General features: G+C 43.4%; 1 protein-coding gene across 5 annotated transcripts in view; it reads right to left on the reverse strand.

Moving 5' to 3' along the window:
• Positions 1 to 16814, reverse strand: part of TSPAN11 (tetraspanin 11) — a 90884-nt gene that overhangs the window by 37189 nt on the left and 36881 nt on the right. For 2 of the 5 annotated variants that reach the window (XM_077169711.1, XM_077169710.1), the window contains exons 2-3: positions 15198 to 15285; positions 3957 to 4051 (exon numbers count right to left, since the gene is read on the reverse strand). In XM_077169711.1, the coding sequence (XP_077025826.1) occupies positions 3957 to 4040 (84 nt within the window). In that variant the 5' untranslated portion in view covers positions 4041 to 4051; positions 15198 to 15285. The remainder of the gene's footprint in view (positions 1 to 3956; positions 4052 to 15197; positions 15286 to 16814) is intronic. The other 3 variants (XR_013179479.1, XM_077169709.1, XM_077169712.1) reach the window with 2 other exon arrangements.

Genomic DNA, 16814 nt, shown 5'->3' on the forward strand with positions numbered 1-16814 from the left:
GCCTGGGCTGCCCCTTCCTCTTCTCTGCACCTGTGTTGATGAGTGCGCGACCTGAAGCACTGGGAAAGGACATTGTTTGAGGGGAAAGATCGCGTTTCTGCCCCAAACGTATTGTTAGCTTGAACAATTTGCCTCTGGTCTCTGGCCTCAGGCTTTGCATGTGGCGGTAAGGAGGGGTGGTGGACAGCAGGCTGGAGGATGCTGTTAAGGGCCATTCCTGTTGGATGCCATTATGATTCTACGAAGAAGATGCAGGAGGTGGTAACCATGGGACTGGGGACACCAGCCACTGTAGACCCAGACTGTTACGCATCTCCTGAGAGGGGCTTGGGTGGGACAGTGTTGTGATAGCACCAGCAGTTGGACTTTGGGGTGTGTCTGTGTGTGGGAGGGAACCTTTCCTGGGTGGGTGGGTGGGTGGGGTCCTCACTGGACAATGCTTCCTCCCTGGGGAGATCCCAAGGACTTTGCTGTGGCTGTAAAAGGTGGACTGTTGTGTTCTGCCATAGGAGATGGGCCAGCAATCTGTCCCTTATCTACTCTGAAGACAGAGCAGCAGGTCCAGGGGAGAGGGCATCAGCAGACCCCCTGCCCGAATCCTAGGCTGGGTTCTGAGGCTAAGTAAGTTGTGAAGGGAGTTTGGGGATCCTGGAGACATCATCCTGTCCCTTAACCTTCAATAGCCAACCATCCCCCCTCAAGGAGGAGGAGGCTCGGCTGCGTGGGTCGCCTGGGAAGTTGGTCTGAGGCCAGCCAGGCCCCCAAGCCCAGGGGTATTTTTAACTTGAGGCAGGGAGAGCTATCTAGGGGAAGGCTCCCCCTCGCCGGAAGCTGCTCTGGTAACACACTTGCTGCCCATCTGCTCGCATTGCCACCCACATGTCCTTCTCCTCGCCTTGCCAAAAGATATGCAAACCCTGAACACAGATTCCGAGTCCACTATGGCTGGAGGGACCCTGAGGGTGGTCACCGTATCTGTTACCTACTCCCTCCCATGGGACCTTGGTGGCCCAGGCAAGTTCAAAGCCCTTCCACAAAAGTTTCGGGTTTAGAACCTCACAACAGGTTTTAGAACCTCCTAGGTTTTAGAGAGTTGAGAAAACCAGCAACCCTCTGACTCCCAGCTGCTGCCTTCCTGTCCGTTCTTGTCCCCAGCTGGGGTTGTCTACACTGAGTCCCCACTTCCTCAACCCACTGCCTCCACTCCTCTCCTGAAAGAGCTCTTGCCCTGGCCCCACTGGTGAATTCTGTTGCTAAACCCAAAGGCCACTTTCCAGGCCTTGAGGCTTCTTTAACCTTTAATACTTTCAATGCTCTCCGATCTCCAGGCTTGATGATACTTGGTTGTCAGAGTTTTCTCCTTATCTCTCTGACTGCAGCTTTTCAAGCACTTTTGGGGCCTCATCTTCCACCAACTCCCAGAGATGGCCAATTCATCCCAGTTTTCCTGGAACTTCCCTGGTTTTAGCATTGAAAATCCCATGTCCTGGGACAGTTGGTCACTGTAGACTCAACCCTGAGCCATTGGGATGCCCCGACCCACGTCTCATTCTCTCCTATCTTCTCATTCTCCGTGCTTCCCATGGGGGCTCTCACCTATTTCTGTGGCTGCAGCTGCCATGCCAGTAGGGACAATCCCCAAGTCTGTGGCTCCAGCCTAGCTCTTGCCTGAGCTCCAGATCCGGGAGCTAGCTGCCCCTGGGCATCTCCACTCAGATCAATGCAACTCAAACGTACCATGTTGTACATCTGAACTCACCATCAGACACCCAACTGCTCCTCCTTCTACTGCAATGAGGAGCTCCTCTATCCACTCGGGAGTGAAGTATCCTGGGCACATCTCTCCTCGTCCACACCATCCAATGAATGGCCTAAACTTGTCCATATTACCTCCTAACTCCCCTGACTCTCCCAATCCTTTCATCCCCTCTGTCACTCTCACACTCTCTCTCCCATCTCTTTCTCAGATCAGTGCAAAGTCTGAAGAGAATGTCAACAGTGGCCATCCTGGAGTTGGTGAAATGTGGGCAATTTTTATTTCTTCCTTTTCAGTATTTGGAAGATGATTTGCAGTAAATAATAAGAATCTTATGACCAGAAAAAAATACTTATTCTTAAAAAAAAATCTTCCTTCAGTAAGAATCCTAATCACACTGTCAGGTTTATCTTTGAGAATAGGAACCATCTACGCCCACACAGCTACTGTCCACATCAACAAAAACTCCTGCCCAGGAAGATGCAAGTTGCAAATAATTTTATTGTTCACTTCAGGAACTTGGCAAAAAAAAAAAAGAAGTTAAGACAAACATTGGATTGTTCATCTTTTTACTAGATAGCATCAGATGATTGTTTTCTCTCCCAGACTCCTCAAAACCCTTGTCTTGCTGGGCCCAGCAATCCTAAGCTACTACATCATGATCCTTCCCAGTCTTAATCAAGCCCCTGCACAAAAGGCCCCTAAACCTCACACATCTCCTTTCACTCTCACTTTTCTAAGATGGTAAGCAGGAAACTTACCTCTGCCTTAATGGAATGATTTAGCAGTATTTTCCAGGAGCTAGCATCCACATTCATACTCTAAAATATTGCATTCTAATAATTTCTAATATTTAATCAGTGCCCTCTGTATGCAGAGATTGGGTTGAGCACTTCGCACCTACCATTTCAGAGTACCTGCAAAGCAACCCTGTGATGGTTCATTTGTTGCATCAGGTTGGCTAGATGATGCTCAGCTGTTCGGTCAAACACTAGACTAGATGTTGTTGTGGAGGTACTTTGTAGATGTGGTTGACATCTAAAGTCAGTTGACTTTAAATAAAGGCCATGACCCTTGATAATGTGGGTGGGCCTCATCCAATCAGTTGAAGGCCGTAAGAGCAAAAACTGAGGTTTTCCAAAGAAGAGGAAATCCTATCTGAGTTTCTAGTGGATTTCGGATTTGCTAGGCCCCACAATCATATGGACCAATTCCTTGAGATAAACCTCTGTATCTATAGCTATCCATCCATCCATCCATCCATCCATTCAGCCAGCCAGCCAGCCAGTCAGCCAGTCAGCCAGCCATCCTTTATCCATCTCTCTCAATCGTCTATCTATCTATCTATCTATCTATCTATCTGTCTGTCTATCTAGTCATCTATCTACATATATATTTCCTATTGGTTCAGTTCTCTGGAAGACCTTGAGTGATACAAACTCCCTAGCAGTTAGAAATCATGCCTGTTTTGCAGATGAGGAAACAAACTCAAAGATCATAAGCAACTTGCTCAAGGCCACACCATTAGGACATGGCAGAGCCTTGGTCCCACTGGCTCCAAAGCCTGCATTCTCAGCACACCTCTGTCTCCCCTTGTTTAGTGAGACTTGGCTGTGATACAGCATATATGCATTCCAGTGTCTGGCTATTTTGGGGAATGGATGGCATTCTACTCCATATTACCCAGATACTTTCCTCAAGTGGGCAGATCACCCCCATTCGGAGCTCACCCTCAGGTTTCCTAAGAGGAATCGCCATAGAAACCATTCCCATCACAGGCATCACAGCCCCAGACCCTCTGTCCCAGGTCTGGAGAATGTTAACCATGAAAGACACATGGACTTCAGGGGGAAAATAAGCAATTATTCCAGGCAATAACATTTCCCCACCAGGCACTGGTGCAACCAGGCAGCCAGGAAGAAAGAGCCGGCCCCTCTGGACAGTGGGGCTGGAACACAAAGCTCCCCATTGCGTTCAGGCACCCTCCCTTCCGATGCCACGTAGCATGGACTTCACACCAGCCTGAATTTTCTCCCACCTCGGTAGCAAATGTACATAGTTGCTTTAAAGTAGGCAGAATCTGCCCATGGGTGGTCTTTGATTTGGAAGAAATCAACCTCAGAGAGGTGACTCACAGAAAAGAAAGGTGGCTTGACTCATTCGTGCCAGGGAGGGGGATGTGTGTATGGAATTCACTTACCCAGAAGAAGAAGTTAAAGACAAAGAGTAAATACTTCAGATAGACGATGAGCCAGTCATCCTGCTCGCTCTTGTAATGGGCCATGGTTGCTGGGCCTGCAAAGAAGACACACGTGCTGGGCTGGGGAATGTACTGAGAATAACCTCACCCATGGTGGTCACTCCCTAGAGCCCACTGTCAGTGTTCCCTTCATGTGGTGCCAAGGGCTTAACAGTAGGCCTGACCTGGGGTGGGGGTGAGAGGGGGGTGAGGCTGTGGCTATGCCACATGGAGCAAAGACCAGGAAAATGGAAGTGAACTGGGGCAGAATTTTCTAGATCTTAACTTTAGATATCAGTTTTGCTGTCTTGACAGGTCTGACCTACAAGTCTTCCTATAGACTTTGCATTAGCATTGTTGAATTCTTATCCTCTTCCCCTGTCTCATCAGGGTTGCAGGACACAGGTTTACTTATTGTTCTAGTTTGCTAGCTGCTGGAATGCAATATACCAGAAACGGAAGGGCTTTTATAAAGGGGAATTTAATAGGTTGCTAGTGTACAGTTCTAAGGCTGAGAAAATGTCCCAGTTAAAGCAAGTCTATAGAAATGTCCAATCTAAGGCATCCAGGGAAAGATACCTTGATTCAAGGTATCTCTCTTAAATGGGTTTCTCTCTTAAATGGAAAATTTAAGAAAATTTAAGAAAGTTCAGGGTTTCTCTCTTAAATGGAAGGGCACATAGCAAACACAGTCAGAGTTTCTCTCATCTGGAAAGGCACATGGTGAACACAATCAGGGTTCCTCTCTCATCTGGAAGGGCTCATGGCAAACACAGTGTCATCTGCTAGCTTCCTCTCCCTAGCTTCCTGTTTCATGAAGCTCCCCGGGAGCCATTTTCCTTCTTCATCTCCAAAGGTTGCTGGCTGGGGGACTCTGCTTCTCATGGCTATGTCATTCTGCTCTGCTCTCTTTGAATCTCTCATTCTCCAAAATGTTTCCTCTTTTATAGGACTCCAGTAAACCAATCAAGACCCACCCAAACGGGTGGAGACATGTCATCACCTAATCCAGTTTAACAACTACTCTTGATTAAATCACATCTCCAGGGAGATGATCTGATTATAGTTTCAAACAGGGAAACTATAGGGATTATTCTGCCTTTATGAAATGGGATTTTGATTAAAACATGGCTTTTCTAGGGTCCATACATCCTTTCAAACCACCACACCTATCCTACACACATACACACACATATACACACACATGCACACACACTTGAGATGTGAGTTTTACGCTGGAAATCTGCACTCTGCATCATATGGACAGGATCTCTGCTTGCATGAGTTTGCCATGACCCCCAAATCTGAGCATCTGCCCTGGAAAGGACCTCAACGATCACCCAGCTCACTCCAGCTTTTCCCTGCCCTGACTTTCCAGACAAGAAAGAAGGTCCAGACAGGCCTAGTTCACGTGGCAGGAAGAAGTTTAAGAGCCCCGGATGCCTGCCCCCCTGGGTTCAGCCCACGATCCGTCACAAGCTGTAACCTCTCACTCCTCAGGGACCTCGTCTGTAAGTGGGGACAGTAATGGGACCTGTGTCGTAGGGCTGCTGTGAGCAAAAAATGGAAAAATCTCCATGCAGTATTTAGTATAGTCCTTGGCACATTAGTAAGTACTCAATAAATGCTAGCTAATATTATTATTATTAAAAACCTTTTATTTTGAAATACCTTCAAACTGACAGGATAGATAAAAAATAATATAAACCCCACAATTTGAGAACTCTAATATTCTCCTATCCTCCCAGATACTCAGACCCACCAATTTGAACATCCTGACACATTTGCCATAGCATTTTATCTATTTACCCATCAATCTATATACCCATCTCTCTGTCTGCCTACTAATCAATCCATCTTCTGAACACCTGTGAGTAGGCTGCATTCATCATGCTCCTCGAACACTTCATACTTCCATGTACATTTCCTAAGAGCATATCCTTAAGTGCATTTACCAAGTTCAATAAATCCAACACTGATATAAAGCTTACCGGCTATATCCCAATTATTTCAAATGTCTCAATATTGTCACTTTTTTCCTACATTTTTTGATCCTATCTGAGGATCATGCATTGCATTTAGCTATTATTGTCTCTTTAGTTATTCATTCTTTTTTTTAAAATTGTAGGAATGTAAATACAACATAAACTTTTCCATCTCAACCACTACTAACCAAGCATAGTGGTCAGCAGGATTAATCATATTTACACTGCTGTGGTACCTGTACCACCTGCCATTACTACAACTTCCCATCTCCTCCCATAGAAAACCTAGACCCATTGTACATTAACTTCCTATTCCCCGCTGCCTCCCCCCAGTGACAATCTGCACTTTAATTTCTGTCTCTAGACCTTGCACATTTTCTGATATTTTCTTTGTAGTTACCATGAGGCTTAAATTTAACATCCGATATTAACACTCCTGTTTGCATACTTACCAACTTAACTTCAATAGAGTACTATGCTCCATACCTCTCTGTGCCCCCACCTTTATATAGTTCCAGACACAAATCACATGTGTATACATTATGAGTCCCAAACCACTGATTTAACATTACGTTTTATGTGTTTGCCTTTTAGATCCTGTAGGAAGTAAGAAGTGGAGTTATAAATCAAAAATACAGTAGTACTGGAATTTATATTTATCCGTTTCAGTCCTTTACTGGAGAATCTTACCTTTTCATGCAGCTTTGATCTATTGCCTATTGTCCTTTTCTTTTGACCCACAGAACTCTCTTTACCATCATTCGTGTAGGTATAGTGGTGACCAATTCCCTTAGCCTTTGTTTATCTAGGAATGCCACAATCTCTATCATTTTTTTGCAAGGGCAGGCACCAGGAACCAAACCCTGGTCTGGGGGATGGCAGGCGAGAACTCTGCCACTGTGCCACCACTGCCTGCCTTCTATCATTTTTGAAAAGCAGTTTTGCTGTATATAGAATTCTTGGTTGGCGATTTTTTGCTTTCAGAACTTTAAATGTCATCTTATTACTGTCTTGCCTCCACAATTTCCAACGAGAAATCAGCATTTACTCTTATTGAGGCTCCCCTGTATATGACATGTTGCCTCTCTTTTTTCTTAAAAAAATGCAATTTTATTGAGATATAGTATATATTCACATATCATATAATCATCCAAGTTGTACAATCAGTGGTTCACAATATTATTGTATAGCTGTGCATTCATCACAATCAAGTTTTGAATATTTTCATTACACCAAAAAATAAGAATAAAAGTAAAAAAGAACACCCAAACATCAGAAGCCACCATGCCCCCCCTATTTTTTGTTTATTTTTTTTCTTACTCATCTGTCCATACACTGGATAAAGGGAGTGTCTGTCCCAAGGTTTTCACAATCACACTGTCAAACCTTAAAAGCTCTATAGTTATTCAATCATCTTCAAGATTCAAGGCTATTGGCTTGCAGTTCAACAGTTTCAGGTATTTTCCTCTAGCTACTCCAATACACCAAAAACTGAAAAAAGATATCTATATACTGCATAAGAATAACTTCCAGAGTGACTTCTCAACTCTATTTGAAATCTCTCAGCCACTGAAATTTTATTTTGTTTCATTTCTTTTCCCCCTTTTGGTCAAGAATTCTTTCTCAATCCTATGATGCCAGAGCCAGGATCATCCCTGGGAGTCATGTCCCACGTTGCCAGAGAGATTTATAGTCCTGGGAGTCACGTCCCACATAGTGGGGAGGGCAGTGAGTCCACCTGCAGAGTTGGCTTAGAGAGAGAGGCCACATCTGAGCAACAAAAGAGGTTCTCTCTGGATGACTCGTAGTCATAGTCATAAGTAGGCTTAGTTTCTCCTCTGCAGGAATAAGTCTCAAAAGGGAGAGCCCCAAGATCAAGGGTCTGGCCCATCAGATTGGCAGTCCCCAATGACTGTGAGAATATCAGGCTTTCCCTAGGTGGGGAAGTTTAATATTTCCACCTTTTTTCCCCAGTCCCTCAAGGGAAATTCAAATACTTTTTTAATCTTCTGCCCAGATTCCTCTGGGATGTACTGGAGCATCATACCAATCTGTACAAAGCAACAGGATCTCACTCCCTATTCAAAGTTCCATGTAGTTATGGTGCTCAAGAAAGCTGACCACACAAGTTAAATTAGATAGTGTGCTACCAAAAATATAAAATTTGCACCAATTAATTTGGTCTTACATAGAAGTTGAAATTTTAAAATATAGTCAGTGCCCATGCCCCTCCCCCCCAAAAAATACAGTCAGTACCATCCATTACACTTTAGTCTGATTTACCTCAGCTCTATCCTGATCAGCTTCATTCCTATCTCTAATTAAATTCTGATCACTTTCTCAGTGTTTCTAACAGTTGCTGTATGGGGTAATGCTGATTTTCATAGCTGAAGAACTCTAGCTTTGAGTCTCAGGTGTCACACAAATACCCAAAGTTCCAGGGAACGACCAGGTTATACACACAGATCTTTGCATCTCAGAATTTAGAAATAAGTTACAATTCTGGAATAGATGTGACTGCTGCAAGAGCTTACAATCTAGGAACCTTTACAATAGGGCTTAGCTTGATAACCTATGCCTTCAAATTTAATTCTCAGAGTTTGCACATTATGTTTAGTCCATATTGGTGAGGCATTATAATATTTGTCTTTTCATTTCTGTCATATCATTCAACACACTGTCCTCAAGATCATGCACCTAGTTGCATGCCTCACAATTTCATTCCTTCTTGCAGCCTCTCAATAGGCCATTGTACGTATACATCACAGTTCTACTTTCCATTCCTTAGCTGATGTTGCCTTAAGTCACCTCCATTCATTGCAAATCGCAAACACTGCCACCATAAACAGCAGTGTGCAAATATATTCATTCATGTACCTGCTCTCAGTTCCTTCAAGCATACACCTGTTCTAGTTTGCTAGCTGCCAGAATGTAACACATCAGAGATCAATTGGCTTTTAATAAAAGGGGATTTATTTTGTTAGTTCTTCAGAGGAAAAGCAGCTAACTTTCAACTGAGGTTCTTTCTTACGTGGGAGGGCACAGGGTGATCTCTGCTGGCCTTCTCTCCAGGCTTCTGGGTTCCAACAACTTTCCCTGGGGTGATTCCTTTCTGCATCTCCAAAGGCCTGGGCTGAGCGGTCAGTGCTGAGATGAGGTATGCTGAGCTGCTTTTGCTGTGCTACATTGAGCTCTCTCATTTAGGCACCAGCCAATGAAATCAAACATCATTCATTACAGCAGGCACACCTTAGCCGACTACCACAACAGCTAACTATGGAGTTGCAGGATCGTATGGCAACCCCACCCCTAGCCTCCTGTGGAGCTACCATATGTCCTCCAGAAGGGTTACACCACTCTCCTTCCCTACCAACAATGAATAGAACACCTCTCTCTATCTCTCTCTCTCCATTTTCTCCAGCGCTTGTATCTTTCTGTTCATCTTTAAATAGTTTTATTCACATATTGTACAATCCAACCTAAGTAAATAAATCAATGGTTCCTGGTATAATCACATAGTCATTAACCTTACCACTACAATCTATGAGGACACTTTCATTTCTTCCACAAAGAATCCCATACCCCTCCCTCATATTCCCTGCTGACTGACATTTAGCTTTGGCATATTGCCTTTGTTACATTCAATGGAAGCATGTTACAATGTTACTGTTAACTATAGACCCTAATTTATGTTGATTGTATTTTTTTTATTTTAATTTTTTGTGTGAAATATAACAAATATACAAAAATATTTATGGCTGTTATGTCTTCTTGATGAATTGTTTCTTTTATTAATTTTTATTACTATTTAATGTTCTTCTTTGTCTCTTTTAATTGTTTTACATTTTAAGTCTAATTTGTCAGATATTAGTATAGCTACCCTCTCTCTTTTCCGGTTGTTGTCTTTTTCCAATCTTTCACTTTCAATCTGTTTTTGTCCTTGGGTCTAAAGTGAGTCTCTTGTAGACAGCATATAGATGAGTCCTGTTTTTTAATCCATCTTGCTAATCTATATCTTTTGAATGAGTTTAATCCATTAACATTTAAAGTTATTACTGTAAAGGCAGTACTGTCTTCTAACATTTTATCTTTTGGACTTTAAAAGTCATATCATATTTTTTTTCTCTTTTACTCTTACTGATGGTCTTCATTTCTACACTCTTCACCAGACCTCTCTTTCCTATATTTTCCTATCTGTTTGTACTGCTTTCTTTATTAGTTCTTATAGAGCCAGTCTCTTTGTTACTAACTGTCTCAATGACTGTTTGAGAATATTTTAAACTCTCCCTCATTTTTGACGGACTATTTTGCAGGGTATAGAATTCTTGTTTGGCAGTTTTTCTCTTTCAGAATCTTAGATATATTATACCACTGCCTTCTTGCCTTGATGGTTTCTGCTGAGAAATCCACACATAGTCTTATTGAGCTTCCCTTGTATGTGATAGATTGCTTTTCTCTTGCTGCTTTCAGAATTCTTAGTTTTTAACACTAGACAATCTTATTAGTAAGTGTTTTGGAGTAGGTCTATGTGAATCTATTCTGCTTGGGGTACGCTGTAATTCTCAAATCTGTAATTTTATGTCCTCATAAGAGATGGGAAATTTTCAGTGATTACTTCCCCCATTATTCTTTCTGCCCCTTTTTCCTTCTCTTCTTCTTCTGGGACATAAGAAGTATATTCATACTTCTTAACATGTATATTCATGCACTTCATGTTGTCATTTAATTCCCTGAGATACTCCTCATATGTTTCTATTCTTTTCCCCATCTGATCTTTTGTGTGTAGGATTTCAGATGTTGTGTCCTCTATTTCACTAATCCTTTCTTCTGCGTCTTCAAATCTGTTGCTGTAAGTTTCCCACTGTGTATTTCATCTCTTCTATTGTGCCTTTCATTCCCATAAGCTCTGTCATTTGTTTTTTCAAGCTTTAAAAGCTCTTCTTTATGGTCACCAATGTTCCTTTATATCCTTCACCTCTTTTGCCATATCTTCCCTCAACTAGTTGATTTGTTTTTTTGACTTGATTTAATATGTTTGATTCAGTATTAATTAGTTGTTTAAGCTCTTGTATCTCATTGGAAGTGTTAGCTGGTTTCTTTGCAGGACCATATCTTTGTTTTTCCTAGTATGACTCACGATTTTTTGCTGCTGTCTCGGCATCTGATTTCCTTGATTAGTTTATTCTGGAAGTCGTTTTCACTCTTTTACCTACAGTTTTCATATTGGTTGGCTTTGTTATCTTTTTTTTTCATTCAGTTCAACTTATTCTATATCTCTAGCATAGCGTCTTTTTAACTGTCCAGAATTTTTCAGCTTTTGTTTTTCTGGTTCTTGCCCTGCCTAAATAGAACCTTTTTTTTTTTTTTTTAAGGATGGCCTCCCCAAGTATCATCAACCCCAGTCAGATTTTCCCAGACAAGACAGGCCCAGGTCTTAGGAGGAGAGTGTAATGAAGATCAAGTTTCCCTGGAGATGAGACCCAGCAGACTGTCAGACTTTTATGTGAATCCTCTAGACTCTGCATTTCCTATCCTTCCCAGCAGGTGGTGCTTGTCAGCCTGCAGCTCCCTTCTGGTGTAAAGTGATGTGGTGTCTTTAATTCTAAGCTGACCCTGTAGCTGGCAGGGCCATGGTTAAGACAGAGGCTAAGGTAGAAAGGGGTTTAGGTCTTAGCCTCTGGGGTCTGAATTCTCTGATTGAAGGCCACCACTTGAGCTGGGCCCTACACCTTTTCCTGGGGTGGAGAAGCCCTTTAAGGAATTATCACTGTCACTTGACTTGTTACTTTGCCTTTCAGACTTATCTTAACTCCACACTTGCCTAGATCAGGGCTGACTATTGAAAATGGCTTAGGAATGGACACCAATGCCCCCTCATCTCTAGGGAAACAGCTTTCTCACAGTCCTTGTTACTGTCCTGTATGTCCTATAGCCAGAAATCCCTTGCCCCAGGCCTCATGACTTGACTGCTTCCCCCCAGTGTTCTGTAGGAGAGCTCAGAAGAGCTGCTTTCTAGTACAGGGAAAGGGACAGCGAGTCCCTCAGGCCACCACCAGACAGACTGGGCCAGAGAGACATGCTCCAAGGATGTGTACAACAGTTACTCTACTTACTCTGGAACCAGGGCCAGGGATCTGTGCCCTGGGAGCCCCGAGTCAGGTAGGGTGGAGGAGGGCCAAGTGAGGGCACCACCAGGTCCTACTTCTTTTAAGTAGCCTTTCTCTTGATTCTAGGCTCCCTCTGTTACTGCAGTCAACTGTATTCTAGAGCTTTTGAGGAGGATGCTTCTGCCAGTTCTCACTGATTGTTCAAAGCTTCTCACTCCACCACCTTGATCCGGGCAGGGAGGTATTACTAATACACATCTTAGATCTGGGATTGGAACCTAAGACTTTAGTGTGAAAACTCCAGTCTTTGCCCCAACACTATGCTCCCTTTTCTTGTCCTGTCACCTCAGATAGGCTTGCTTGGAAACACGATGTCAATGGTGGTGACAGAGGCAGAGAAGGCCTATGTGCCTAGTAACATTATTTCTTCTTCATAAGTCTGAGCAATGGCCTTCATGCTTTCTTCCCTTCCCCCTTCAGCTGCATGTACCCCCGCGTATCTGCACAGAGGGTTTGGGCTTCAAAAAAATCTTCCCTTTTAAGGAACCTTCTTTGTTTTAGTATCATAAGCAATGAGGCATTGATTTTGCCCATTTCCATCTCTTTCTCCACCATTCTCAATTGGACCCTCCTTTCTCACCCCTCTGCCCTCTTCTCTGGCTGGTGCTGGGCCAAGCCCAAATAACTTCATCCTGAGCCATGGCTCTGCCTTTTATTTCAGGCTCCCAAGCTCATGGAGACAGAGAGAGGAAGAGAGCAAAAGAAAAATTGGCTGTCTTATTTGGGGACTTCTATTTTCAGACCTTAAAGAAGGTAATTTAAGACTTTTAGTCTTCTTGTTTAAAAAAAAGAACCACATTTTTCTCAGGTTTTGCTTTGTCTGAGAGCGGGGTGGTGGAAGAAATACAGAAAAAGCAACAAAGGAAGCCTGCAAGAACGTGTAAAAGATGCTGATAGATGGGTCAGCCAGGGACGGGAAGGAGAGTTCTTATACGGTCCTCTGCAGGCGGCTCTAAGGCGCGCCTGGGTGCTGGGACCCTCAGAATCCTCTGGACCCCCACTGGCCTCAGTGAATAGACAGGTTTGTCTGGGGATCCTCTTCTCCCGCCTGTGTTCTCTTCGCCCTTCTCCCTGCACGGCCTCCCCTCCCAACCAGGGACCACTGGACTTATACATGAGAATCCTCTCTAGAGATCTTACACCCTCTCCAGTCAATAGGTCAGGGGGAAATCAGATTTTTTAAAAAAGAACTTTAGGAAAAAGGCAAAGATGAACAAAAAAGAGCAAATTTCTAATGGTGAAATTTCAGGCATTGGCAATAGAGAAGATGGAAACACAAAATGTCAAAATCAGAGGAAACCTTTGGGTTCACTTCATTCAGCTTTTGTATGGAAATTAACATGGGGATGAGTTAAGAAATACATTTTTAAAGTGACCTCTCTAAAGTTGGGTTCCTACCCCTCCTTCAACGTTCTGTCCTCCACCTCACCCCTACCATACGTGGGGCTCTCTGCTGGAACCAGTGGAGGCCCCAAAGAAGTGTCAACACTAGCTTGGAGCCAGATGCCAGGCTCTGAAAGTAGTCCTGCTATTTACCAGCTGTGTGACCTTGGGCAAGTTGCTTAACTTCTCTGCAACTAACATTTATTGAGCACATATTATATGCCAGACATAGGACTAAGTTCCTCACATACATTATCTTGTGCCATCCTTCTAATAAATCCTGTGAAGTAGGGTTATTCCCATTTTGCAAGATAAGGAAACCGAGGCTTTAAAAGTTTAAATAACCTACCTACCCAGCTTCACATCACAAGTGAGTGGCAAAGCCAGGATAGAATGTCTCTGGGCCCAAGCTCTTCCCCACTGTGCTCTCAAGACCACAGCTGTCAAGGGAAGGAAGGGAGGGAGGGCCAGACACTGCTGGTTCCCTCTAATATTTGTTCTCCCCCTCTTCCTTTGGAATACAAACCCTCAGGTTTAGTTGGGTACTTGGCCAGCTGGAGCAGTCAACATTTCCCAGCCTTCTTTTCTGCTAGGTGTAGCCATGATTAACTGCTGGCAAATGGGATGTAAGCAGAGGTGTTGTATGGAACTTCTCAGAAGTATCCTTTTGGGGGTGTATGTTACATTTGATAAGAAAGCGAATCTTGTCATTGTTGGGTACAGAATTCTGTATGTCTATTTGGTTAAATTTGTTAATTGTACTATCTGGATCTTCTACTTCCTTACTGATTTTATGTCTCCTTATTCTATTGACTATTGAAAAGATATTTTACAGACTCCTACTATGAAAGTGAATTTTTCTAACCCTCCTTTAATTCTATCAACTTTTGCTTTATATATTGTGAAGCTATTTTATGAGTATATACAGACTTGGGGTTGTGATATCATCCTGGTGGAACAAATCCTTTATTATTAATAAATACTTCTTTTTATCTGTAATAATCAGAGTTGTCCTTAAGTGAGGGGGCATGTCTCTTCACAACCTTTCCTTCTTTCTGTTGGTGGGAATGCTGATGTAATGGCTGGAGCTCAAGCAGCCATATTGAGCTACAAGCTGGAAAACATAGGTTGAGAAAGGCAGAGCAATAAGTAAAAGGGGCCTGGGTCTCAAATGATTTAGAGTTACCTTATCCTTCCTGGGTCACTTACCTCCAGACATAATTTACATAAGAGATCAACAAACTTTTTACTTATATTGGATATTTTATCACTTGCAGCTAATTGACCCAAAATGATAGGGTAGAGAGATCAGTGGGAGCAAAGCTGTGTGAGGACATGCTGTCTCAGGGACACTACAGGTGGGACAGTGTGTCCAGAGGGTGATGTCAGGCACTAAAATTGTTTTGAACACACCCCATGTATTTATTTATAAATTGTATTCATATACTACTCTCAGCCTGTGAAGTAAATATTATCAAAGCTTAATTTTACTCTTTATTTATTTATTTATTTTTAAACACTGGAGACTAACAGAAATATCAATATAATGATTCAGGAGTCATACCCATTTGTTAAATCCTATCTTCTCTTTTATAACGCCACTTTTTCTTTTAATCTTTTAAAAAAAATCATTTATTTTTATCGCTATATATTATATAGTCACATACCATGTAATCATCCAAAGTGTACATTCATTGGTTCACAATATCATCACACAGCTGGGCATTTGTCATCACAATCAACTTTGTCTTCTTTCTTGTGAAAAATAACATATCAACAAAAAGGCAATAAATTTCAAAGCACATCACAACAATTAGTTGTAGAACAGATTTCAGAGTTTGGTATGGGTTACAATTCCACAACTTTAGCTTTTTACTTCTAGCTGCTCTAAGACACTGGAGACTAAAAGAGATATCAATATAATGATTCCGCAGTCATATTCGTTTGCTAAACCCTACCTTCTCTGTATAACTCCACCATCACTTTTGATCTTTCTCCCACTCTTTTTTTAGATGAAAACAATTAGGAACAGAAATTCTCATAAGTTCTTCCTATACCCCAGTGGTTTGTCCTGAAAATCTACCGTGAAGACCGCTGGTGTAGAGTGTGAATGGAGGAGGCTAGGAGGGGCAGGTGCAGAGTTCAATAGGGGTCAGATCAAGAGAGGTCTCCTATATGCTAAGCTAAGGGACTTGAACTCAGGTCCTGAAGGTGATGCAGCACCATGGAGAGTGTTCAGCAGGGAAGTTCTGTGATGAGCTTTGTGTTTCAGAAACAGCCCTCTGGCTGCACAGCATATCTGTCGGGGCAGAAAAGGGATGGGGCTGGCTGGGTGACTGGAGATCGCTTAGGAAGTTGGTGCTGAAGTCCAAGAAAGAGATGCTGAGATGTGACCCTGGCCGGTGGCAGTGGGGATAGAGAGCAGGGGACAGAGGCCTGACTGGCACAGAGGGAGGTCAAACCAGGCAGGCAGTGTGTGTGCAGAGGTAGCAGAGGATGGACCCCGGGGGGAGTCCTGGCATATCAGAAGGGAGCACAGGAGGAGGAAGCCATGCAGGAAACTGCTGGGTGCGGGGGGAGGTGGGGAAGGGGGGTCAGAGGAAAACCAGGAAAGTGCAGGGACCTAGAAGCCAAGAAAGAGGGGTGGTCTACCGGGCCATGTGCTGCAGTGAATGCCCACCTAGAGAAGGACCCATGGGCTCATCTTCGCTGGAGCAGCACCAGGGGAAGACGGCACGGGTTAGGGATACATGTGAGGGGAGAAATAGGAGACCCGAAGGAAGGTATTTTTTTTTCCAAAGGAGAAGCTTAAAGCAGAAGCTAGAAGAATACCAAGGGTGAAGAAAGGTGTTTGTTTTTTAAATAAGGAGGGCTAGGGTAGGGCGTGCTTATTTCACTGGGAAATATTCCAAAGCCCATGAACTTAACTCCCCCTGCTTCCAGTGAAACAGGACCAGCTGAAGGAAGCACCTCTGTTTCTAGCTTTTTAAACCACTCCTAACCCATCTCCCCAGGTGCTTCCAGATGTCTCAGGGACCTGGGAGACCAACAGCTACCCTACTGTACTCTCTTCTCTAGGACCTTGTCCCACCCGTTCTCCCCAGCCCCCCTCCTCCCTCCGGCTAGACAGTGGTTCACGGCAGGTGAAAGGGGGCACGCAGCGCTCCAGCAGCCCCTGGAGAGGAGAAAAACAAACACACTCTTTCTAAAGTGGTTTTATCTTCCCTTACCAGGGAATAGAGGAACTGGGACTTTGGATAATGCCCTAAACCATTTCTCTGCGC

Source organism: Tamandua tetradactyla, chromosome 7 (assembly GCF_023851605.1).
Source record: "Tamandua tetradactyla isolate mTamTet1 chromosome 7, mTamTet1.pri, whole genome shotgun sequence".
Classification (NCBI taxonomy): domain Eukaryota; kingdom Metazoa; phylum Chordata; class Mammalia; order Pilosa; family Myrmecophagidae; genus Tamandua; species Tamandua tetradactyla.